Source organism: Astatotilapia calliptera, chromosome 11, assembly GCF_900246225.1.
Source record: "Astatotilapia calliptera chromosome 11, fAstCal1.2, whole genome shotgun sequence".
NCBI classification, from domain to species: Eukaryota; Metazoa; Chordata; class Actinopteri; order Cichliformes; family Cichlidae; genus Astatotilapia; species Astatotilapia calliptera.
Genome location: NC_039312.1, coordinates 13,912,419 through 13,939,383, shown reverse-complemented (window position 1 = coordinate 13,939,383; position 26,965 = coordinate 13,912,419). Strand labels below are relative to the sequence as shown.

The window sequence follows — 26,965 nt, the reverse complement described above, 5'->3', positions numbered from 1 at the left end:
GTAATGCCAAAAAGATTTTCAGAGCCGAAGGTTACACTTTGATTTCTATCAATAACTGATGTTGCGTGCTGTCGCTTTATCCCTGCTTGAGCTCCACAAAAGTTGGTATGTGCTCTGGAACTCCCTCCTTCCTGCTCTAATGTCTAAAAGTCTGACTCTCCTTCTACCATTATAAGTAAAATCCTTTCTTCATCAGTCAGCCCTCTGCTTCCAAAAGTATGCGCATAGGTTGAAAACAGAAGTTAGTAAGTCTTGGTGTTAACTACAAACAGTGTTGGGGAGTAATAGAATGCATGTACCGGTGTTCGAAGTCGCAAAGGAATGACGTCACAAGAAGGTGATTGGTCACTTGCAATGTTGAACCTGGAACAACATTAATTATGATGATGTGGGAACAACGCTGACACGAGGAAATCAGATCGTCCATTCCGCTACAGTTACCATTTAAAAAGGTGATAATTAGAATACAGTTACTCTGTTGAAATAAACTGATTACACGGCGGCCTTTTCCTGTTTCATATGTTTGGCTATTCCTTCAATCCAAACAAAACACGCAATAAGAGGCTCTAATGTAAGCGTCCTGTTAATGTTGGTGGCGTTAGTTACACAATGGACCCGAAGCCAGGACAACAGAGCCAGCAGTGCATGGGCAGGAATTTATTTCTTACTTGGAAATTCCGACATCACTTCACATTTAAAGAAGAAAGGGATGGGCGAGAGCTGACCATGCAATGCAAACTCTGTTTGCCTGCAACCAAGCTGCTCTCAGCATCAAAAGACTCCACCTCCAACCTAAAGAAATATCTTATTTTTAAAAAACTAACATTAGCCTAAGCCTACTGCAACTACCTTGTTTTAGTTGTGCTAGCTACCTGGGAGATGTGCCACTAAAGTATCTTGGATTTACTATTGCTGTGTGATTTATTACTATTACTGAAGGCTATTCGCCACCGCCAATTCTTTTGTCCTCCACTTGTCCAGGTTCTACAATTTTTTTTCAAGGACACCCTTCACACCATGCCAATATATATCCCGTTTTCAGCTAACAGCCATTTGGGAATCATCTCGTTGGTGCAAAACTGCTATTTTATGACTGTCAGCTGTTGTCATGTCTGGCATTTTTCACAGATTCAACTAAAGAAATGGTGACATGTTATATATTTTTGGACAGGCAAACAGAGAAGAAATTTAAGGGACAGGAGAGATTTTCTTATGTAGAATTATCATGTATCAAAAGTAATTTGTTTCATATAACAGTCATCAAATTACAAAGAATTTTGTTTTTCAGGAAAGGAGCATATAATACCAGTCAGTGCTGAGGTGGGTGCAAGGACACTCAAATGAAAAGCCATCCAGTGACGTTAGTAGTCAGCAGGGGTCATTCATTTGAGCTGGAATTTGCGCTGAACAAAAGCAAGACTGACCCCAACGAACCAGCCAGTCAGAAAGCTGTCCAAAGTCATCTTCTGGTTGGCTAGACTGCCAGAATTTACTCTACCCAATTTGGGAAAAACCTTCATGTTGCTGTAATAATGCCATAGAAGATTTTATACAGGTTTTTATATGACATATAAATTGCCTTTTCCACCCCTTTCTCTACAGTTTCTTTTCTCCGTGTGTACCTTTTCCTGTTATCCAACTGTTTCTACTGCTAAGAACTTTGGTTCCCAAACTGAACCCCTGGCTCAGCCCTCCTCAGTGGTCACATGACACAGATTCTTGTAAAGTACAAAGCCCACATCTCACTGTGCATTCATACTCTATAGACAGTATATCAGAAGGAGACTGCGCTGTTACATGTCTGAGCGACCTTCATTATAACTGACTCTGCTTCCCACAAGCAGGTAGGTGTTCCCTTTGTAATTCAGAATGATAAACAGGTATAAAGTGATTAATGGAAAGCACTTTCTGTCTTTAGTTTTTAGTGTATTTGATTTATGTGAAAGGTTAGTAGATGAAGAGATTATTGTTACTAATAATCTGCATTTTAGAAATACAGGAAAAATTCTTTCATTTTTAATAAACAAATAAGGCTTTTCAGCATAGCAGCTTTCCCACAAAGTTGCGTCTGCAGCTGCTAATCTAAGACTTGCTGATAGTTCTTTGGAGTTCATATAATCCCTGACATAACTGTATTTAAATTAGATGTTAAAGATGTGGATGATTTCATTTTCCTTACGTTGATTTTTTTTTGTGTCAGGTGTATGTGTTACATAGGCTGTAGCTCCAACCTACTCACTTTTGATTTGTCATGGAGGTATTTCTGTAGTCTATTGATACTAGATAGTGGAAAAGGGGTGGGATTAAATAAGCTTATGCTTATGCTTCTTCCTGCTCCTTTTTGAACATGGACGTTATTTGGAGTTGTGGTTGCTCGTTTTCCTTTTGTTTGCTTTGTTCATTTGTCTCTTTTAATTCTATTTTTTTTTATACTTTTTCAACATGTTCAAAATAAAGATTCAATCAATCAATCAATCAATCAGTCATTTGATTTATTTATGTATTTTTTTTTTCATTTAATTTTGTGTAAAATAAATGAACCAAATAAAGACAATGATAAAGATAGTGATATTAATATTGCAATGCAGTACTGGAACACTACTTCATTTGGCCCGTTCCTATTTTAGCAGTCTTTCCATATATTCAAATTATATATGCCAAGAGTGAAGGTTTTGGCTGCTAAAGTGCCATGTCATGCTGAACTTGACAAACTGGTCTGCTTAGATGAATCACTGCATCTACACCATCTATGACTGTGAAACAGTCATCCATAATCCATAGTCATACAGTGAAAGCATTAGAAATTAGAGAGCAGAAGAATGAAGCCCCAGCTGCATGGAGTTAACTGTATACTATAAACTATAACTCTACTGACTGTGAATCCAAAGGCAGCCGTAACCTTCCTACTCACTCTGCTGCCTGTGTGTTTAAAGGAGGGGAGACCATAAAGTCCCAAGCTGGTTGGAGGAGGAAACAGGAAAGGGAGGAGTTCTTATTGACACCTCCCCCTCCACCGGCTCTCTTTTCCTAAGCTCCCTGAAACACAGAGCGAGCACATGGCTGCCTGGTTTTGAAACCGACCTCACTCATGGTGGTAGAGGACATGTGCGCCTGTGCAGTCCCTCCCCTGGCAAGTGCAGAGGAAAACGGAAGCAGAATGCAAGCCTGTATGTGTGTGTAGAGAGGTTAGAAAAGGGGAGGGCATAAAAACACACACACACATTTACGGCAGATGTAACAAACAAAAAAAGGTCGAATCAGCCAAGAGTGAAGGTTTTTGGAAGGAGAGAAGCCAGGGGAGAGTGGTTTCTTGTTCCTTGTTCTGAAACAGGTAGGATGATTGATTTTGTGTACTTACAGCAGCATAGAAATGATGTATGACGGAAGTAAGGGTGATTGAATTGCCTGGTTATCTTAGATCCTAAAGCCTCAAGTTTTTCAGTCCATCTGTTCTGTGCTGTAGTCCATCTGCTTCCCTCCAGCATTAAAAGGTAACAGAAATGAAAAAATGCATATAAAATGGTTACAAAAGGCACCAGATAATTAAGTTTAGATTGCAGATCAAGATTAGGAAGATCAGGAAGTTATATCAAGGTAACCTGACGTAACAGCCAGAGATTCTTACTCGTTCCTGATTCACATGACATATAATCTTGTGTATTTTAGAAGTTTGACACAATATATTGCGTTTGTGCTATATAGCCAACCCTAAACGTAAAACATGCTTATATCTTTAATTGATTGGCACTAATTGTTCATAGTCATTATCAAGACTTACATTATTTTTAAAGTTACTTAACAATGATTTCTTTTTGATAAATATGTTTATGTCAGAACCACATGGTGTTTTTATGGGAGCACCGTGTCAGTGTGCGAAAGGTCAGGCATCCATTTCTAGACTGCACATGTGAGAAGGATGGAAGAAGCTTAGAAAGACAAATGCTGTGAAGGTCAATGGCTCCTACTTGAAACAGTGACTTTAAAAAAGTGTAATCAAATGGCAAATTAAGCTGTAATGATGCATGATTTCATTTAAGTGGGTGAACAGGATAGTAACACAGTATATGACGGCATATTGAAATCCCCAAAAAACAGGGATTCCAGATTAGGGGTTAGTGATTAGAACCTCCATGGGCTTGCCAAGTAGAAGTCAGAATCAGAATCAGAATACTTTATTCATCCCGAGGGAAATTAGGGGTTACAGCAGGCAGCACGCTAATGGCGCATGCGCACTCACAAAGGAACCTTCTGACCAACTTTACACAAACATCACATTGGGCAGACATGTCAGAAGGTAGGCTGATAGGAAAAAAACAACGAAAATACACTACATGAGGTAAGAGGAGGAGAAAAAAAAACTCCACTCAGACTGAGCTCCTAGTGGGAGAACAGTTTGATAAAAGAAAAAACACCTCAGCACAAAAGCACATGACTATCAATACACCATAGAAACACGAGACAAGCAACAGGGCGGGTAAAGGGTAAGAGAGAGCCGGCGTAGACAGAAGTAGAGTAAGTAAAGTTTATTTATATAGTGCTGTTCAAGAAAAAAGATCACAAGACACTTTACAATATAAAATAAGATACAATGACTAAAATGTTAGTAATATATAAAGATAAATAAGACCAAGCCTACACAGTGCGTCTCAAACGTTTTAAGGGTATCATCCATGTACAAAGCCAGATTTACTAAATGGGCAAAAACAGGGTGTAAGCGCAATCCCAAATAGTGCTTATAGGTGTGTTTAGTTTTACAGATGATTTAGAAAAGAGGCGCATTTCTTAAACAAAGGAATTGTCAGCTCATTTCAATATCAAACCAAATGCAACAGGATGAGTTGCAGAAATATCAGCTTCCACTTCTTGCATGCAATTTTGTCACTGCTTTATGTTTGTACTTTTTTTTCTTTTTGCCACATTTGCAACACATCTCAACACCTTAATAACTCTGGTCCCTTTAGTCCAAAGGAACCAAGCTCTATAACTTGGGAACCACAAACAGTTTCCTTTTGTCTTGAACTTAGACCTGGATACCAACAACAACCATTGAACAGCTGAACTCAGAGACCTGGTAGTTATGTATGGGTATAGTCGTTCACTAACACAGAGAGGCATCTGATCATGAAAAACTCTCACAACCAAAATCACAATAATCGAGGCGTGATTAAATACAGGCATGTAAATTCAATTCCATTTCAGATATTTAAGATGGGCAATGTTCTGCAGATGATAAAAACAAGTTTGTACAAGACAACCAACCTGCTAATCATAACTGAATGTCCGATGAAGTTACACCCAGATTTCTTACAGTTGGGCGAACTGACGATGAAGTGGATCCAAGATTGTCAGATAACATGAGAACATAGCTGTCAGGGAGATAGAGAAGTGTTCTCTTTGGTATTCTCTTTGCCCACAGCCCTTCCAATTTTTTTGCTTACAAGCAGACAGTTTGACCAAGATGTCATAAAAGATTCTTCTAACATGTGACCCTTATTACAGCAAAATTGCAGAGTATTAAGGCCTTGCCAGGAAAATTTTTTTTTTTTTAAATCAATTTGAAATCTTTTGGATTTGAAATGGGAAGTCCATGCACAAAAACTCTTGAACGCATTGCTACTGAAGCAATAAAGAGAAATATAAAGCTTTATCAACCTGGTTGGATATCAGAGACCTAGAGGATATCAGAGGCTGGTTGAAAATAATTCACAAGATTCTCAAGGTTATTTCTGCTTAAGGGGACAGTATTAACTTATGACACCAATGTTCTATGTGCTGTTTCCATAGAAGAACTCATCTATTAACTTTTGTGTCGAAACAATGGAATAAAGATGATGAAAAAGCTCATTGTCCTTTTGCTGTTGTTTAGTTATGCCACCTTATCTGAAGGCTTTGTTTCAGAGAGAATTTTTTTTTACTTGTTTCGAAATCTATCAGAAAAAGACTTCCATGGAGTATTATTTCTTTTCATATACTATTTGGCTCAGGAATTGATATATTGGTATGAAATATAGTGCACAAATTCATGTTCCCTACAAGATAACTTTAGAAACTGTTCAAAAGTAAATGTTACCCTAAATCACGATGAACATGACTAACATCATACATGCTGAACATCAGTGACAACCTTTGCTCAAAGCTCCACTGTAATCAACCTCTACCGATGAAGCCTCTTAAACTAATTGCAGTTAAAAAAGATACACTCTACAACTCACTTCATTGAAGCTCATTTGTACATAAATGCAATAAAGCAATAATCCATCAAATGCATGCAAAATACACATAAACATTTCTTTGCCTGAAGGTTTAATGACTGTTCTTTTAAATGCCACTAATCAGTCGCGCTTATGCTGTGTCTCTATGTTTCAGATTCTGTAGGTCTTCATTTGCTCACTTCTGCTTGCATCATGTCGCTGCTGACTCACGTGCTGGCATGTCTGTTTGGAATGGGCTCCTGGGTGGCCATCAATGGGATGTGGGTGGAGCTCCCCTTGATCGTAAATGATATCCCAGAGCACTGGTTGCTGCCCTCCTACCTCACAGTCCTCATCCAAATGGCCAACATAGGCCCTCTCTTCATCACGCTGATGCACCGCTTCCGCCCAGGGGTGCTCGATGAGCGGCCGGTCATCTACGGCATTGTAGGATTGGGCATCGTTGCTACATTCCTTCTGGCTTTCCTTTGGAAGCATACAGTGACCTTCGGAAACTCTGTGCATAGTGTTCCACTGCTGACATTGAGTTTCCTGCTATCTGTGGTGGACTGCACCTCATCTGTTACCTTTCTTCCTTTCATGATGCGGCTGCGTCCACAATATCTCACAACGTATTTTGCAGGTGAGGGCCTCAGTGGTCTCGTGCCTGCAGTGGTGGCACTTATTCAAGGCGTTGGTGTAGTTCACTGTGAAAATGCCACTTTATCTAATAATTCCAACATAACTGACAATGGAATGCTACAGGCCATCTACCAGCCTGCTAAATTCTCTGCACAGGTCTTCTTCATATTCCTTAGTGTAATGATGGTCGTGTGTCTGGTCGCTTTCCTTCTACTCAATCACCACCCAGCTGTGGCTCGTGAGAGAAAAAGCGAACGGTACTTCAGTGGGGAACTTGATCGTGAGAAGAAAGAACAAGGCCTATCTCTGAATGCCCAGACACCAGAGCAAAAGCCCATGATCAGCCCCTCGGAGGCTGGCAAGAGGGAACCTAGGAGTTCTTTCGGGAGGGGGACATATAGTATCTTTGAGGTGGTCTTTATCTTTGTAGTGTTGGCTTGGGTCAATGCTCTGACCAATGCAGTGCTGCCTTCAGTGCAGTCCTACTCATGCATGCCTTACGGGAACAAGGCTTACCATCTAGCTGCCACCATGGGAGCTGTTGCTAACCCTGTGGCTTGCTTCATCGCCATGTTCATACCAATAAGGTGAGCTATAGAAAAACTACAATAATTATAAAATACTAATCAAGACCATAGATCCAAGAAATAAGTTCTAAGTCACCAATAGCTTGTAAATCTTTTCTGTCCAGGTCTCTTGTCTTCATGGGAGTTTTGACCATTTTTGGGACTGGATTTGGAGCCTACATTATGGGCATGGCTGTTCTAAGTCCCTGTCCTTTGCTGGTCCACAGTACCTCTGGAACTGTAGTCATAGTAAGACTCTTTATTTTCTTGCATGTACTTACTGTGTACACAGAATAAAATTTCAGACTTCATGCTCTATCTTGCATCTTATAAAAGCATGAAGCCACCACCCATTTGCAATACTCACTTAGCATTTATGAGATTTCCTGTGATTAAGGTGTGTAGTGTGACTGACAGGTTTTACAATATAATGTTAAGTCAGCTTAGTCTCATCTACTTGATGCTGTCATGGAAGAGCTGTGAAAGTCCATTGAATGAGTCAATGAGTCAAACATTCAAAAAGAGTACATTGTTTTTGTGCACTGGCACAGGCAACTATGCCTCCACTTTGCTGTCAGATGTGCCTTTCCTAATACACTTTTTCGGAGCAAAAGTACTTAATACTAAAATGGTGTTAACTGCTAAAATACTTTTTCAGTCACCAAACTGAATAAGAAACCAAGCGGCTACGCACTGAATGCTACTAAGCTAACCAAGCTCCAACCAGGATATTCTGAGCTCCTACTTATTACTTACAGCAGTAAGAGTAGTAGCAGTAAGAGTAAGTCATTCAATGCACAATTCTAACAAATTCTCTGTTGCAGGTGCTGGCCTGGATACTCTTTGTCCTCACCCTGTCTTATGTCAAAGTCATCATTGGGGTGATCCTGAGGGATGAAGGCCACAGTGCCCTCGTGTGGTGTGGAGCTGTAGTGCAGCTGGGTTCAATGCTTGGTGCTCTAACCATGTTTCCACTTGTTGGTTTCTATCAGTTTTTTAAATCGGGTGATGCTTGCAACACTAAGTGTCCAACATAGATGTAAAATGTGTCTAAGTTCAACTCTGCTGTACAGAATTCTAGCATTAATTGCACTTGTTTTAGTAGAACTGCACTTATTCCAACTTGTAAGAGAGCTGGCAAGTTATAGATGAAAATCCACCACAGTATCACTCCGTGTTTTTTTTTTAACCCAAGTTCTGTTTGTAAATTTCATATACTTTATCAGTAGTTAATGATGTATGAAGTACACATACACCCAGTGCTTAGAAAATTTTTTGGACCACCTCTCATAAAAACAAGAAAACACAAATAATTTCACAAAGCTTGAATTCACACTTTTATACCCAAATCTGAACGGACAAACTGGACCTTATCTGAGAAGTCAGAATCAAGCACAACATTCAACCACTAAAACAAACTTTTCTGTTCAGTAATACAAGTAAATGAGTATAATTTGTCATCTTAATTTTGAAAAATAATTGAAAGACAAGCTTTATTTTTATTTATTTATTTATTTTTTGTGAAACACAAAATTTGAAAAGTCTACTTGCAAAAATTGATGCAGTCTCTTTAATTCATTAAAGAAACATAAAATAATGATATTGGTAATTACCAGTATTATTAATATAGAGCTGCTGTGGCACAAACCTTACATTGGATGGTGATCTAATAAATTTGTTAAGCACTATATCCATCTATAGTGTCTCAGACTACAAAAAGACCAAACTAAATAGTGTTCTGCCACTGAATATATCAATATAATATACAAAACCTTGTTGGTTCAAAAGGTCAAAGCTATTTTACTTGAAGTTTGAGCATCATGTCAGATGATGATGTTCAACATGTACTTTATTGATTTTGCTTTATAAGAAGTTATGGTACTGTCGCCTTTAAAATGTGCCTCAATTCTATAAAATGACCTGGGCATTTTGGGGGATAGACTACTGTGTTGTTTAAATAAAACTACAATGTGCTTTGTATATGTTACTGAAGTGGAGAAACTGTTGAACAATACCAAATAAAACATTTGTTTAATTACTGTCTAAAAAAATTGCAAATTTGCATGTTGTTTTATCCAGAAAATTGCTTCTTCTTTTTGTAATTCATCCCTACACTGAGCTCTATACATACATTTTATTCATCCTCTGAACTATTTAGCCAAGGGTTGCAGGCAGTAAGAACCCTGGACCAGCCACCAGTCCTTAACAGGACTAAGGCAAGAAAATTAAACATTCAGGCTAATTTGCATCTTAGGCAAATTTTGAGAGGCAAAATAATGTAAAATTAATGAAGTGGACACAGAATATCATATGTATCAATGGATTTTTGATTATGCCACCTACTGTTGCAGCACATCCCACAGGTACTCTATTAGTTTGAGATCTGGTAGCTGTGGAGTACATTTGCATACCTTAAAGTTAATATCATGTTCAAGAAACATTATTGAATTGAATGAGTTCTGGTGCATTATTCTACTGAAAGTGGCCATCAGAGGATGTGATCATAAAGGAATGGACAATCCTGAGCAGCAATACTCAGTTTGTTTAAACGACACTCAACTTGGGCGCCTTAATACCAGCTTTCTTCCAATCCAAGGCCTCAACATTACATCACCACCACCTAAACCACTGGTACAAGGCACAATGGATCCAGGCTTTCATGTTGTTTGATCGAAATTATGACCCCATCCTCCATAATGTGACAGCAGATATCTAAACTCATCAGACCAGCCGATGTTTTTCCAAACTTTGCTTCTCCACTGACTGTTTGACTCAACTGACTGAAGTGTCTCCTGATGTGGGTTTTCTGCTGCTGTTGCCCATATGCTTCAATGTTGTACATGTTGCACATTCAGAGATGCTCTTATAATGATTGGTTAAATAAATTGCTGTCAGTTCTAAGCAGTCTGGCCATTTTCTTGCAGGAAACTGCCAATGACTCTGTAAAGCATAGAGATGGTTGTTCAGGAAAATCCCAGCAGTTTCTAAAATACTCAGACCAATACTCAGACTCAGAAAAGCACATCTGGCACCAGCAACAGATGCCATGTTCAAAGTTTAAATAATTTTTACTAGCTAAAAAACCTCTCAATGGTTTGGCCAAACAATACTTTGCTGAGTTGCTCACCGTTTACAACTGAGTTAGACCCCTCAGTTAATCACGTGCAGATCTTTTAACTGTTCCTAGTTATTGTGGTCCTGTTCTTTGGAACAAGCTGTCTGCAGCCCTGAGATAAATTATATCTATTCATAAATTTACTGTATTTTTCGGACCATAAGGCACACTGTCGATGAATGGGTCTGTTTTCATACATAAGGCGTACAAACTTTTGTTTTATTTTATTATATTTTACTTTTATCACTAACTCAAAGTGTTATAAACCTCCCCTTCTGACTGCACTGAGGCACTGAGCTTCTGCCATGTCATTGGTTTATTAGATACAACATCAACTAGCACTTGAACCTGGTGTAGCAGCTATACCTAATGAAGTGGCCAATGATGTAAAAGACTACATTCATAACAGAAAAGAAAAAAATATCATCAACAGATCGTCGACAGTTGGCAGCACTGATGTACTCCACAGGTCACATGTGTTTAAATGCAGATCAAAGGCATTCAAATCACATGAATTTTGTTTTATGAAATCTAAAAGGTAATGCCTTCACATTGGTCTGCTAAACACTGAAAAATGGCTGGCTTAGAGAAAAAAAAAGACAATATTTTTAGGCCAATTAGCTGCCTATTTATAGTTGTAATTTACCAAAAACTCTTTGATCTGAATCTTACATATCTATGTAATTCACAAAATCACCACTAGATGTCACTTTTTGATTAAAAAAAAATATATCGCCAAGAACTTCTCATAGCTGCAGTCAAGGCTTAACATTTAAATGGCTGTGGTCTGATTTGAGGGTGTGAGCTCTAAAAAGAACTCTCAGTGTCGCTTTATTGAACCTCAGCTGGTGAATGGGGCACTGACGGAAGATCCTCTGTGGTTAAATTGGATAAATTAAGCAAACCTAAATTAGCACTGAGATGTTCAGACATTCACCTGTGCTGAAATACTGATTCTGCCTAGATATTGGGGTTTCCCCCCCAAAAAATATAATTTATACATATATATATATGTATAAATTATATATACATATATAATATATTAAAAAAAAAAAATATATATATATATATATATATATATATATGAATCAACATCAGCAGTATGCATCTCCCCCAGCTTATCAGAGTCAAGGTGCATCATATGCTCGTCACATTAAATCGGGAGAGAATGTCTTATGCATGTAGGTGGATGTGAGAATGTGTGTGCGTGCGTTGTTTTGCGTGTGCATTGCACACGTGTGTTTGTCCTTCCTCTATTCCACATAGACAAACAGGAATGAGGAACTCATGGCCAGTCAGAGGCTGATTCAGATCCCAGTGGCTCTCCGGAGAACATCTGGGGTCATCATCTCCTGCTGTCTCATACTTCACCTGCTCTCCTTATCGCTTCCTGTAGTTTCTGTGACTTATGGCGTGCAGAGTTTAAAAGCTGCACAACGGTTTGGAATCATCTCAACAACAGCTTACTGTCTGAAAACGGAGAAGCATTTTTTGATGCACTCTTTCTGAAACTGTGTAATGATCCAAACGAGCCAAAGAACAATGCATTGAGATTAAGATAAGACTTCAGATCAGAAAGCCTGCTCTATATGACTGTGGGTGGGGTGAGAAGGGGGAAGCATGATTTAGGCAACATAATAAGCAAAAGTGTAAGAGTGCAGCCTTTCTTATCTTCGTCTCTCTCTCTCTCTTTTTCCTTTAAATATTGTGATATCTCCGTTTCCCCCAAGCTCCTTGTCTTCCTCGATTCTTGCATATGGCAGACTTTGTGACAGTAATTTAAATTTAAAACACATGAGGGGAAATCCTAGCCCGCGCTGCTCTTTAATGGGCCGTCATGGGATTGGAGTATGCAGAGAATGATTGAATTTTGTGAGAAGGCCAGGAACGATCAAGTCTCGCCTGACGTTATGCAATCGACCATTCCCCTCTCACAACGCGACGTCTGGTAAAACCTAGCAGGAGGAAAAGGGAGGAGGGGGTTGGATAAGGGTTGGAAACCTCAACGTCTAGACCAAAAAAGAGAAAAACATTTTTTCTTCTAAACGACTCAAGACTTCATAAAAGAGAAACTTGGCTATCATACACACACACACACACACACACACACACACACACACGCACGCACGCACGCACACACACACACACACACACACACACACATGTATATTTATATATATATATGTATAAAGCCAAACAAGATGTGATGGGCCACATCAAAAGCAGAGATGGATTGCTTTCAATGGTTGTAAATGAGTCTTTTTACACTGTAATGCATGACATCCTATATTTCCTGACAGATGGAAACATGTGGATCCCATACAAAGCCTGCCACACTGTTTTATTTATGTGATTGTGTCATGTCTGTTTTCTGCGTTTCTCTCCTCACCTGCTTGGCTCACTTTGACAATGTCAAGGCAGAAATTCAACAGACTCTGAGGCACTGATATTGCTGCACTGTCCAAGCTTTCACACCCTCTGAGTAAGATTAAACCCCTGCTATATATCCTCTCAGTGAAGCAGGAGAGGCTACCTTTCCCGTTAAGTCCATTATATTCAAATAGGCGGGGCCTTTTCTTTCTTTATCTTTTTCTTTTTTCTTCTACGCAAACAAGACAAAGTAATCAAAAGTTAAAAGCAAACACTCAAGGAGGCACTTAGCAAAAAAGAGAAAGCTTTTATGATAAAACATTCATATACAGTGCAGGAGACAGGTAATCTTTGAGGATGATAGGGTTGTCTTGTGGTCAGTTTCTGTATAGTATTGCTTGGGGAGTCTTGTAGATGAATGCTCCTAATAACATCCCTGCCCACCCATCAGCTACCAGAGAATGCAGGCAGAGCAGCTAATACCTGAGTGTATTTCTTCAGGGGTGTGAAGTATGCCTTAAAGAGCTGTTGGAGGCAGCAGTAAAGTAGGGTTCATTACCTTGACAGACTGATGACAGCTACAGTAAGAATGGCTGAGGTGCACGCACACACATATAAAGGCTCAGTAATGTGCTATCAGTGATGCTGTGCTATGCACAGTAGAATTTTGCATAAATGATGCCCGAGATGCTACAGTCAGTACTGCTTTCACTGAGATGTGGTGATGAGCAAGTCATTGAAATGTACTCTGTGGTAAATATGCTAGGTTTGCATTTGAAAAGGTTTTAGTGGCCAAAGAGTTTATTTTATTTATTTTGTCGCTGAACGTTGGGTGAGTACAGTATATTGACATCACATCTAACAGCAGCCAAGGAGATTAGCCATAGTAAATACTGGAAACAGGAAAGCAGAATAGTTCTTATCCTAGCAAAACAGCATGATCACGAACATCACAAATTAACACAGTAAAACAACTTTTTCTTATTTTCATTTCAGTGACTTTTAAGACACAAGAAGCTTTGGAGAGGGTGAGGCTGTTTACTAGGAGTGCACTCGCACAATCGAGGGTACTCCTGTAGCCGGTCCCAAGCCTGAATAGGCGGAGAGGGTTGCGTCAGGAAGGGCATCCGGCATAAAATCTTTGCCAATTCAAACATGTGGATCATCAAGAAAGAGATTTCATTGGATGTTACCAGGATGGACAAGATTAGAAACAAGTACATCAGAGGGACACCTCAGGTTAGAGAGGCAATGCTGAGTTATTTGAGAGGAGGGATGGTGGCTAGCTCTCTTATTGTTAAGCCCAGCTTAGATCCTTACCAGATTACTACACAGATATTAGCAGCTGAAGCCAGACTAATACCTGCTTAAATTCTCCAACTTGTAGGAACTAGTTTGAATTCAGAGTTATATTCCATGAAAGATCTAAACATACATCCCTAAAAATTCTTTAAAATATCTTTAAGAACGTTCATATCATCTAAAATACTTCAGTTTTTAAAAATATTTTTAACATCTTCTGTTATTGTTCTCAGTCTTTAGGTTAATTAAACTCAACTGGTTCTGATGGTAACTTTTAATGTTAGTTTAGGGAGCAGTTTAAATTCATATTCACAGATGACAAAGAATTTGTGGCAAGACTTTTACTGATAATTTTATGTTGGGTTTTAAAACTTTATAAGTATAAAAAACAACAACAACAAACGAATTAATAAATAACTAAAGAAGCAAACTCACAGTCCATCGTTTCGGGAAGTCAGATCGCAGGGGTTGCATCTGGGGTCAGCTTTAGGTCACTCTGGGCATCCATTAGTGGCCTTATTTAGAGTCTTATTCCTTTAAGAGGAGTGATTGGCCAGCAAAGACAAAGAATCATTACCTTTGCCCGCCCCCTCCCTGCCAGCAGTCAATAATGAGGGATCATTAAAATGAATAGATGGACATTCCCCTTTTCTCCGGATCCTTATTGCAAAATCAGTGTCAGGGGAAATGAAGATTGAGCTTGGAGAAGGCGTCTAAAAGCCTCACAGTGATTGTCGTGAACTCATCTGCAGTGCCAGGCTCCTTTATCTACTGTAAGAGTCTGCACCTGCCTGAACTCCTGACTAGCAAGGGCTTTTACTGTAGCCCATTAAGAGCATCCCTAATGCGCGCTACAGCGTACTTCAACATAAACATTCTGCATATGTACCGAAACATTTACAGCAAACAAGACAAGAATGATTGCTTTGGATGTCTTGAGGCTTTTTTTTTTCTCGTCCACGAAGAAGACAGAGCTCTCAGAGTGAACTACAAATGTGATATTAAACACTTCGACTTTGATGCGGAGGATAAAGTGATCATGTGATGCGATCGTATAAACAGACACTTAAAGACAATTCTCACTTTTCACATGTCTTAAACTCAAGCATCTGTCCCGTCGCTGAATTTTATAAATCCTTGCACAACACTTCATGCATCACAAGAGTGAGCGCAAATCAAGCTGAATGATTACAGATGGAAAATAAAAGAAGGCACAGGATTTTTCCAGGCCCCATCTGGTTGCCTTTCTGGGCAACCTCTTAAAATGTCTTTTAAAAAGGTGATTTGTCTGTGGATCCGCAATAATGTGATCGTGTCAGCGTGTCTTCTGCTGATCCTGTCACATGTTGAAACCATCCCATAAAAACTGGGTTTGTGTACACCTGTGGAGCTGGGCGGCCCCGCCTCACACACATGTAAACATGTGCCGAAATCCACACACACACACACACACACACACACATGGTCCTTATCTTCCTCCTTTATCATCCTAAAGGTAACTGATAAGAAGGTCTGTTTATAGTCATCTGACATATGTTTCAAACGAATAAAAGTGAAAAAAGTCACAGAAACTGACTCAAGAGACCAACAGAGATCAAATGCTGGACTGGCTTATGGGACAGAGTTATCAAAGGTCCCTCAATGTGGTCAAGCAATTATCTCTTAAAGGATCTCTTAAAGTCACCCCCATGGCTCTCTCAACATGCCCTTCATAACAGAAGTATACTGGGGATTTACTGCTTGCAGGTGGCTCATGAGAGACAAGGGCAGGTGCTCCACCACAGTGCCTTTACACTTGCTTCATAAAAGCCCAAATCAAGGGCTCTCTGGGAATACAATAGGGGAGGAAGTGGGACCAAAAAGGCACTATAAATCTGTATAGTGAAACTTCGAAGTCTGACCCCTCTGCCAGGCTTTGTGGACATGTTAACCTTTTTTTTGGGGGGGGGGGGGGGGGGGGGGGGGGAGAGAAGGCACGCGCTGCAATCATTATAATCAGGGACTGACATTTTCCTTGTCTGGACTCTTGACTTCACAGCAGAGACGCCGTGGCCGTCAAATGACAGACTGTGCTGTCTGCTGCTCACTGGGGCTGTCTGTCAGCACATCAGCCTGTCAGTACCATTAGCAGTTGATCAAATTGTGATCATTTGGTGAGGCACTTGGTCGAATCTTAATCATAATCATGCATACACATGAGGCAGCTATGATGGTTTTTTTTTTATACAAATACATACAATACAATACATGTATTTGATATATTTCGTAAATATAGGATGGAAATCTCCTTGCAGCTAGTAAAAATATGCGGTTGCGTCGATGTTCTTTTTGCATTTGGTTAACAACTGCAAGCAGTTATAATGACTAACAGGTTACGCCCTTAACCTCTGGATCATCACTTTCAGCGCAATCGCCTGGTAAAACCAACCGGTATCCAAACAATTGTAATCTGACTCAGACTGAGTCATTCTTGGAAAAGGTTTGGAAATAACTGCAGTCTAGTTAGTAGTTTGTGGATGTGGATTTCTGTGTATGCACACATATACAGATTTGCAATAGATGGAAATGGAATTGCAATTTTTGCAGATTATTCACTGTATGATCACAACCTTATTCGATTTCTAATTGATGACAGAGTGATAGCACATTCTGTTTTATTGCCCTTTTATTGTTGTGTTAACCCAAAAAAGACTCTTGTGCTTTAAGACTACTGACTGCGAGTGGTGGCAGACTTGGTTTTGAAGCAACCATTTCAAAATCAACCAAGTTTGTAATGAATTTGTTCATGCCACAGCCTCCAACCACTCTTTTCCATAGTGTGACTGTCGCATAAAACTCTGACCTTTGAGGTCAGCGAATGGACATGAATGCACATGAATCCTTTATGTGTCTGGCAGGAGAGATAGCAGCTTCTTGCAAGAAATCAGATCAGAGGAAATCAGATCATAAGCTAAACCCAAGGAAGCCTTTTAACTACCTACAAAAGTGTCTACCAGCTCTTCTAAGAGTGATGAGCAAACACATTGTGAAATAAACTGTGTTCAACACATACACTCTCTTTCCCCACCACATTTATCAATTACACATGCTGGCAAATTAGATTTGGTTGCCCTTGGGCTGATTGTGTCTCCTTGCTTCTGGGCTTTTTGCTAAGCTATGCCATGCTTATATGTACAGTGTTTATTAAAAACGAAACAACTTTTGAGTAAATGTTTAATTTAATTAGGTGCTCATTTCGGCTGTAAATTCTTTATGCTGTAAAATTGTTGATTTCCACATCATACATTCAAAGCTTTTCGTGTTTCTATACTTCTAAACAAAAATTTAACCGATAAGAAAAGATTCTAAAGCTGGGTTTGTCCATTGACATTTCACTTTTATGGACCACTGCTTCGGCTTTGGAAACCATAGCCCGGAGTCATTGCGCCACTGTGTCAAAGGGTATGGCGCTGTGAGAGGAAGACTAAGGTAAGAAGGACAGGGTGCCAGGAAAAAGGGGCGTGACTGTATCTGTAAATAGTGGCTCTATTTTGGGCTTACCTCGGTCAAACAGGGGAGCACCGCCTAGGCCTGCCTTCTGTTACTATGGGGATGGGCGCTTCATAACTTTGCTGAACGGAAAAAGTCTGGAGGACTGGCAGGTGGTACACAGGAGCGTGGCACAGATCCCATGACGAGGAGCTGGTTCGCTTCTAACTACCCACCGCTAACAATACTCACTGGAAAACACGCATGTCTCTGCTTGTACTTGGCATATCAGCAGCTTTTTGCATTTTATCCTGCAGTGTTGTACTGTGCAGTGTAGCTGGCAAAGAGAAAACTTGCAAGATCTGAATTTCAAAATCAGTGTTAGAATGCACAGTTTTTCCTCTCACGGACGTCCAGTGATTTAATTGCTGGGCTGGTGCTTTGCTAGTCTTACAAAATTTAGAAAGAAATTTTTAAAAGAAAATCATTTTTGAATGTTTTAATTACTTCTTTATTCAATTCAAACAGGTTAAAGGAAATAGGGACGCTACTACTCAACACAATGCTTTTCTTTTTTTTTTTTACTTTATTATCAAATATTTGTTAACTTTTTTTTTTTTTCAACAATCAACTTACTCACTTACAAATATAACACTGGGACATTTGTTACTTATGGTCACCAATATGCCATTTATTAGGTCATTTTTGAGAACACATTAAATGTACTTAAAACACATTTCATTTTTTTTCATAAATATTTAATATTAAAGAGAAATATATTTCACCTTGTGCCTACACAGAAAAGCATTAGAGAGTTGCAACAATTTTGTAGCCAAGAAAGGTAGTAAGGCACAAAATACAAACCTTATTGATAGAGTTTAGTCATGCTATTATAATATATGTTGAAAAATGTATTAGGAAAGCTATCCTGGAAGCTACTATCAGCTAAATTATCCCCAACATCAGTACAGTGTACATGCTCCAAAAGACAGACGACATGGAAAAGACTGCGTTTATGTGAAGAGTTGACAGAAGCGCGTTTATGACACTACAGTGGAAATCAGTCTACAATATTTGGTCTGGAGGCAAGAAAATCGGCTCTGTGTTTACGGTAAAGTGCATGTCTTTTTTTTTCGTATGATGGAACCATCCTATGCTAAAGTCTCAGTCAGAGAAAAAAAAAACTTTGACAATAATTTCACCAAAGATAAAATCCTTTGGTCTACTCAGATCAATTATTGCCAGCTGTAAGTAACAGTCCTGTCAGCTCCTCAGTGAAATCACCTAGATGATGAGGAAAACTGAGCCCGTGGTATAGATTATCCCTGTGCCTATTTACATGCAAACCTGCAGAGCAACAAGTAACAGACAAATCTATAAAAGTATTCCCCTTTAAATCCAGCAGGTACATTTACCTTTGTTCAACAATCTCTCAGCTGGGAAAGAATAAAACTGATACCTGCCTTATTAAGCTCCTGTAAACCAGGAATTTTGATAGGATATGTACTTTAAAAAAAATCCTCTGATTGTCCTTGCATCATTATGTCATGATCTGGGTGGAAAACTGGAAGACCAGGAAAGGATGATGAGGAAATAGGCACCAAGGTGAAAAAGTAAAGGTGTAGGGTAGCAGAAATGCTACAAAATCATATCAGGGAAAGACAGGGGAGGGGGCGGGGGGATAACAAACTGCATGATATGAGCATAAGGCATACATATTTTCAAATACATGTTTATACAAAAGAATATCATACATAAAATTCCGTATAAATGAACAAAGATAATAAGGAAGCAGGCAAAACAAAATTCGAATCAGTTGACATGCTTCCTATAGATGTTCCAGCCTTTTTGTTTCCCTGTAAACAAATAATTGAAATAATACAAAAAAAGTCATAGAAAACTTCAGTCGGGTTTTTACACTGAACCGTTTGCATTTGCCTGACTGCTGCTGCTGCTTGCTGTCAATAGCACTGCTGTAAGGCACCGAGTTGGTTGATGCGGACTGACTGTGCAGACAAATGAACCAAAGTGATGAAGCTTGACACTTATTGTCCCATTAGCTTGTCCATGCATTAACGTACAGATCACACTCGAAATGAAGATTGTCATTTGTTAACGACAGAAAATAACTCAGTCTCTTTGAGTTGTTTGGTCCACTAAACATCAGCTGCGAATTAAGGCAAGTGTAATCGTATACTTTGCCCCTGATATATCACTTCCCTTTTTTCGTTTCTGTAAATATAACATTCACCTGTTTATTCAAATGGAGCTTGCCAGTGATTGTCAATGTGAGCCTGCAGAGAGTCTGAGACTGAAGAGGAGCGGGTGGCATCGTTAGTTAGGTGGGAGATCCTGGTCAAACTTTTATTCTTTATAATCTGGATCTCTGGCTGTTTTTGTCCTCGTTTGTTGATGCTGCTTTTGGACGTGTATGTGCTGCTGCTGCAGGAGACTCAAATGGTCTATGCGTGAGTGTGCACCGAGATGCTGGAGAGGTCGTTCCTGATGATCTCATTAACTGTGGAAACAAAAGAGAAAGAGGAGATCTTTATTAACTGCTGCCATTTAATGACACGCTAAAGCATTATTACATTTCATGAAAATACTGGCCTTGAAGGGTTGTTTGTTTGAACACTGACAAAGGTTGGAGTCAGAGCCCCAGAACCTCAGGGGACCAGATGCTCCAGTCAGATTTCAAGTGATATTCAAGAGCTATACTTACTTTTCATGGTTAATACATATCTTTTTAAATGTCTCATATATCTTTGATGGGGCTTTCTGAAGGTAAATCCCTGAAGAAATCACCTAGGCTAAATAAATAGGTTTATTTTCTAGGGCATGACTCATTTTATAGAGTGAAGATCAGGGGATATTGGCTTTTGCGGCTTTTGAAGTCTCCAAGTGCAGTAGTTGATCACTTTTGTTTTTATTCATTTCTGCCACAAAAAAGAAAAAAGACCCAACAACAACAACTACTACAAAGCTCAATTACAAGACAGTGACCCACTCGGGTTGTATTACCTAATCTCGACAGATCCTAGCGCCATAAACAGTTTTGAGATCTTTATTATTTCAATTCTGTGCTTGTATATCAAACATTTCCAAATTATTATGTTAAGTCAAAGTACCATGGTTAGGAACAAGTAATGTCTAAATGTATAAAGAAAAAAACATACATTTCACAGAAAATATGGGAGTTCATACTTTCATATTTTTTAAGGTTAGCCTGGTATATAATCTGCTAACGTCTGATTTCAGTATCACTTCATGACTCAGCTGCATCCTGCATACAATTCCCGCTGTTTGCCCTGCAAGCCACTTTGCAACGCCCTCCGCCCCAAATCTGTGACCTGTCTGTTGCCTTGGATACCTGCTCTGTTATGATGGAAGGACAGAGCCATAGTGTCAAATATAAATTACACGTGTTGGCAAATCCTCTTTTGGCTGAAGTCTTCCTAGCTACTCTAATGTTTTCTTATTAGCGAACTCTTTAAACTTTAAACATGACAACATCTCAGACAGCAACACTACACTGCATACTTGACATCAGGACATCATGGACATCAGAAGCCACAGTCCAAACATATCAATGTCATTAACAACTCATTTCGGCTCCATGCGAATATCCCTGTTTTTAGTCATCGTCTTGTGTTTCCTGCACCAGTTCCTGTGCCCGCGCTTTTCCCACAGTCGGGCAGACAGAGATCAGTCCCCTGCCTTTATCTTCTCTGTGTTCTTTGGCAAAACAGAGGGAAGTGACTGAGAAGATGGCGAGGACCCTGAGACCTGTTGCTCAACAAAAACAAGAAGCCTCATAGTCACAGAGCTCGCCTTGATAAGACAGGCCGATGCAGTCTGAGTCTGCTGGAACCACCATCGGAGCCGAGACAGGAAGTCCACCCACTTTGAAGTTCAGAGTGGGCCCGCGTTTGTTATCACTGCATACTGTTTGGTGAATTATGAAGCATCAGCATAGATCAAGATAAAAACAAAACTGAGAAAAACTTATTTGGACCTCCTTTTGTACTATATCATTTAATTGCTGCTTGATTTCAGTTAAGTGTGATGTTGATGGCTGAGGTGCTAATAAAAAAATGTTTTGCTGAACTGATCCATGCAGAACAAATGGCAGAACCACCAAGGAAAGAAGGCTGAAGACATAAATAATGTTTGATTTAAAAGACACACAAGCTCTACAATAATAGCTGTCCTTGTTTTATGTATGCAAACGCCCACCTTTTCACACACACAAACAAGCATGCACACACACACACACACACACACACACACACACACAAGTTGGTTGGGACTCCCCTCCCTGAACAGGAGGAACTCCCATTGGAAAAACTCAACCTGTGCCAACAGTGTTGGCTGTTTTCAACCCTGTTCCGCTCCAGGCTAAACAAGCATTTACATGCTGTGGTTATTTTTAGATCCACCATTGCAGGACACGAAGGAAGTGCAAGCACATGTATGCACAACGAAATGATCACAGAGAGGTGAGAAAACATCGCCAGCTAGTTCTTAAGAAGAGGTGGGAAAACCCGACGGTTCAGCAGCAGAAATATATCATTCATATTTCTGAGATTAAAAGTGGTGGCTTCTTTTTCTTGATTTCAGTCACTGTTCAAAAAAAGAAAAAGAAAAAAATCGTGACGTCTCTTCCTCCCACATATTAACTGCAGTGTTATTTTGATGCCCTTTATCAACTAATACTTTCCATTGGCAAGCACAAAGATGTTCCATTCTGAAGAAATAGTGACAGAGAAAAGAAAGGTAAAACACTGGCCCATGTGTTTCATTTATGTACTCTGTCAGCAACGTGAGAATTTTAGAAGCAGGATGTGGCCAACTGTTGCACCACAAGACAACACCAAGATGCTATTTATAGCATCTTAATACTCATGTCACTATTTAGTTGTGACAAGTTCTGGGAAACAAAGACCTTTTAAAGAAAACTCACAGGTAATGTTTTTGAGAGAACCAAAGGTCTCGCATGTCACGCATCTTTTAAAAAAACAAAATTAGTTGAAATGATCCAGTTTTAGCTAAAGACTTTTATTTTTACTTTTCTGTCCTGAGCTTATGTATCTTTTTTTTTTTTTGAGAAAAAATGAACCAGAAAGAATTATCTCTCTGTTTTTCCTTTAATACATTTTTGACTCTGTCTTACCGTCCTTGAGGTGACTAGATAACCACAAATATGCAGCAGTGGGGAAGCTTGTCAAGCATTCGGAGGAACATTTAGTTCTAAATGAAATTTGGCTTAAAAAAATCTTCTGTTGCACAACGTGGGCTGGCAAGTGTGGATTATAAGATTTCTTCAGCAAACCTTGTAAATCTAAGTGTAACCTTTGAAAAAGATTGCCAGAGGGCTATTTTTCCTCTTTCGTGATCGCTATATGCTATTGTTAAAAAGAAGATTCCATGTAATGTTACAATAACGAAAGCAAAGTGGCCTGGCTTCCCTCTCAACAGCACTGGAAACTTTTTTTTTCTTTTTTTCAGTTGCCCAGGTTAATAATGGAAAGCTGGGAGGATACCCTCTCGTGAATAAACAAAAACAGTGGAAAACTGAGCTCCAAATATTCCCCTGCTGAAAAAAAAGAACGAGGGAAACAAAAAACACGTGCCCTGCTAGGCTTAGTTAAACAGAGTGGCATCCTTTATTAAGCTTCCCTGCCAACGCAATCGGCAAACCGCAGCCTGGACCTGTCAGGACCTATACTCCAGACTGGGTGGCTGGGAGATCTATTTCAGGCAGGTGTGAGAGTGACACAAAAATATGACTGCACTTTACTGTGATGCCAGCCAAGGTGAACAGCTCTATGGACAATTCACCTTTGTGAGGGCCTGCCAGTGTGTCTTGGCAGGGAAAGTGGCTAATTGCTAAATCCCTGCCTCCATTGGGTGTGACTCCGGGCTGAATAAACGTTGACCTCGCTAAAATAACCAGTCTGTATCAACTGTTGTGGAAGATGTTTTTCAACCTGCTAGAAGGCGGTAATGGAGGCAGCTCTAGTATACATCCTGAATATACCGGCGTATGCAAATTTAACATGACTGCTGTCGGTACTTGCAGCTTTTAGAATAACAAATTGACCACGCCTTAAATCACACAAAGGTTCTCTAACTAGGCGTATTATTTCCAAAATTAACATTATATTGTATTAAATTAGACTTAATTTGTGTAATTTGTGATTAAGACCGTAAACTCATCAGGAGAGTGTTTGCTGGACTTCTTTTTGCAACCAGAAAGGTCATTAGAATGAATACAAGTTTAGGTCACACTGATTTGCTTTACTTTTCAGAACAGAGGCTACATGTACTATTTTATCTACATATAAAGACACAATAAATGAAGAAAAAGTAAAGCTGGTCTGTAGTTATGTTTTACTTTCATCTTTAAAGAATCCAATCCAATGGCTTAGGTAGCAAAAACATCATATTCACTCTGCTGCTGATGTAATTTGGAGGGTACAGTATATACAAGCACTGATATAGCGACAGCATAGTTGCTATACCTCACTGTTACTTACTTACAAATTGGCTTCTTTTTATCCAGTAATACAAGCACGCCTGATATGACTTCATTTGGCTTTTCTAAGAGTTCAGTGTGAACCTGAACTGCACTGGGGATTTAGTTAGCATTGTTACGGGATAGTGCTGTGCACTGGGGTTCGATAACAGCCGGGCTTCCTTAGAGAACAGAGGATGCCCTGTGGTCTGGAGAGATGCGGAGCCTCGAGGCCTGAGAGCCTCTTGGAGGTTCCTGCTGTCGAAACACGATCCCCTCTAGTCAAATCAGGCCTGACTGGCAAACACCTGACAGCGAGAGAGAGCAAGAGACTTCACCTCACCCCGGCCTCCGTACGTGACCTCCGTACTTAAGGTTGCAACAACAGGTTCCTGGCAGTGACTTCTGCTCTGCCGCTCGAAGTCTCTTGATACTGAAGAAGTGGAGGGCACCTTCCTGAACTCCCCTTACTTTCACGACACGTGCTAGCTGCAGCTGTGTTAGGGTCAAGGACCTTCACACTGTAGCGAAGGTGATTGTTTCCTGTGCTTGCTCGTACCTCCTGTAGTACCACATCGGGTTTTGTGAGAGAGAAGAGGAAGTTTCCTTCTATTGTGGCCCCGAGACTCTCGGCAGCACGTGAGGAAGTTTGCCTGAGTCACACAAGTTCTTTCATGTAAACACACAAAAATCGAATCGCCACCCAATCTGTACACTACCTCGGAGTGAGTAAAAGGAGACTAGCTGCGAGGAGGACTCACAGTTAAACCTCATCTGACCTCGTACTTTCATGTGAAATTGATTTGGTGGGGAAGCCGAACTAAAGCTCAAACTTGCCGGAGAGAGACAATTGAATTTCCTGGTACATATTACTTTTGTTTCCCCACTATATCAAATCTTCTCTCGGCCTCAGCAGAAACACTTAATGGACAATTTGCTGCCTCCCACACACAGCTCGAGCGGCTGGACGGAGAGGCACTGACACAGCGTCACTTATCTTGTGCTAATCACCAGCAGTGTCAAAAATAGGGAGGAGGGGGGGGTGAAAGGTCGGAGCGCACACGCGCATAAAATGACACAGACAGAGAATTCAGCATGGAGTAAGTGAAAGAGAGCGAGCGAAACCGAGGGAGACGCGATCCTTATTCCCACAGATAAACACAAATGGAAAGAGACAAAGCGTTCCGCTCATGCTTCATCGTGATAAAGTGCTTCATAAATTCATCTGAGCCTTGCAGGTAGACAGCTTCTAATCCATTGCAGGGATCCCTTTGGGCCTAATGATGTGATGATATGTACAGACAGTATATTTCATCCCCACAGTTAGGCTGATCTGTGAAGCCCCAGGCTTTCCCATGTGGAATCGCTCAGTCTCCTCAGCTGACAGAGGAGTTGGAGAGAAGAATAAAAAGGGGGGGGGGGGGGGGGGGGGGGGGGGGTGTTTAAGACAGAGCCGAGTTTACCCTGAGAACTGAGGTTTTTTTACAGCTGCCCTGCAACAGCTGCAGAGCACCGATGTGTGGTGATCTCCTCACACTGCTGAGGTGAACAGCGATCCCACGAAATTCACTTCATTGATTTTGGACGTGGAGTCATGGCTAGAGATAATCATGAGAGAAATAATAGATGAGGAGCGTAATGGTAGGTGACACATGCCTAACCCTAAAAGTCTTATTTCTGTCTCTCCCACTTTACTATTTTTAGTTTGATTTAATTTTCTCCCCCTCCCCCCAACAAGATTGCTGCGCTATTCAGCTGCCAAAGAGTGGATTAAGAGTAAGCAAGCTATAGACAGGCATTTCTGACCAACAGTTCACCTCTCAGTCTGCCTTGATGATGTAAAAATAGTGCAAAAGGTCTGTGTCAATTCTTTTGCTGTTAAAAAGCACTATTATCTTATTACGTTGTCAGTGTGTTCCCATTTAGAGAAAAGCTACTCTGTTGTTTAGGGATCAGGTCTCTGCGGTGCATGTTTTTCTGAGACTACAATACATTTAAATAGACAGATTTACCAATTTTGTCATAGTGTGTTGTATGCTTAAATCATTTCAATACAAAAGTATTAAATCTTGTGCTGTTTTTTGTTTGTTTCAGTTTACCCCCTGGCTTCATGTGCACCCACTTCCACATTGTCCCATCCCTGAATGAATCTACTGAATCACTACTGATGAGATTGAATTAGAAGGAGTAAATTAGCTTTCAATTTTTTTAAATTTTTTTTAGTGCCACAAAAAAAAAAGAAATAAAGTATAGAGTGTAAACAGTAAGTGCTCTGATGTCACTGAACAGATTTCCAATCAATATGTCTGCTGCTGTTTTTAGACAAGGACTCCTGGCTCAGTTGGATGAGAGAGCTGGAGCAGCCTTGAGAAATAATGATGACATACTCTCTGCGCCTCATGTGGAGAGACAAAGTGGAGCTGGGCTCTAATCTCCACCTGAGTCTCCGATGCGCCTCTCCCTTCAGAGCGCATGCTTTATGGCTCTCTGTAGTCAGACGAATCGGAAGAGTTCAGGGTTGTCTGCCTCAGCCCACAGTCACCGAAAAGTATCCAAAATTTACTAGAGAGGCTGGAGAACAATGAAACAGCAGCATACCAAATTAGAACCCTAAAGACAACAACTTTTACTGAAAGCCCCACCACTGATATGCTTATTTTGGCCGCCGCGGCGCAGAACCTTTGTCTTTGATCTTGCTTGGTGTGCTCTGCCGCTCTCTATCTCACCTCACTCTGTCTCTCTCTTTGTGAGCCTTTCACTTCCCTCCTCCTCCTCTCATTTCCTCCCAGGCCCA

The 26,965-nt window shown here is 40.1% G+C and overlaps 2 protein-coding genes across 4 annotated transcripts in view; one reads left to right on the top strand and one right to left on the bottom strand.

Moving 5' to 3' along the window:
* The first annotated feature begins 1,776 nt into the window (after window positions 1-1,776).
* On the top strand, window positions 1,777-10,296 carry slc52a3-2b (solute carrier family 52 member 3-2b). Of its 2 annotated transcripts, none has more exons than XM_026185571.1 (4): window positions 1,777-1,844; window positions 6,367-7,420; window positions 7,525-7,648; window positions 8,224-10,296. In XM_026185571.1, exons 2-4 carry the CDS (start codon window positions 6,405-6,407, stop codon window positions 8,434-8,436), a joined length of 1,353 nt encoding a protein of 450 aa, XP_026041356.1. In that variant the 5' UTR covers window positions 1,777-1,844; window positions 6,367-6,404; the 3' UTR covers window positions 8,437-10,296. The 2 variants fall into 2 exon arrangements, with proteins under 2 accessions (XP_026041356.1, XP_026041355.1); XM_026185570.1 differs by lacking the exon at window positions 1,777-1,844 and adding an exon at window positions 3,022-3,331.
* An 8,020-nt stretch (window positions 10,297-18,316) lies between these two features.
* LOC113032039 (nuclear factor of activated T-cells, cytoplasmic 1-like) overlaps window positions 18,317-26,965 on the bottom strand; it is a 60,712-nt gene continuing 52,063 nt past the window's right edge. For both annotated transcript variants that reach the window (XM_026184684.1, XM_026184685.1), the window contains exon 10: window positions 18,317-20,172. In XM_026184684.1, coding sequence (XP_026040469.1) covers window positions 20,117-20,172 — 56 coding nt within the window. In that variant the 3' untranslated portion in view covers window positions 18,317-20,116. The remainder of the gene's footprint in view (window positions 20,173-26,965) is intronic.

Bases quoted from the DNA above. Each gene is read 5' to 3' on its own strand.
- slc52a3-2b (XM_026185571.1), top strand. From the start codon at position 6,405: ATGTCGCTGCTGACTCACGTGCTGGCATGTCTGTTTGGAATGGGCTCC. The intron at 7,421-7,524 runs GTGAGCTATAGA...TTTTCTGTCCAG, and splicing joins GCCATGTTCATACCAATAAG to GTCTCTTGTCTTCATGGGAG. The intron at 7,649-8,223 runs GTAAGACTCTTT...TCTCTGTTGCAG, and splicing joins CCTCTGGAACTGTAGTCATA to GTGCTGGCCTGGATACTCTT.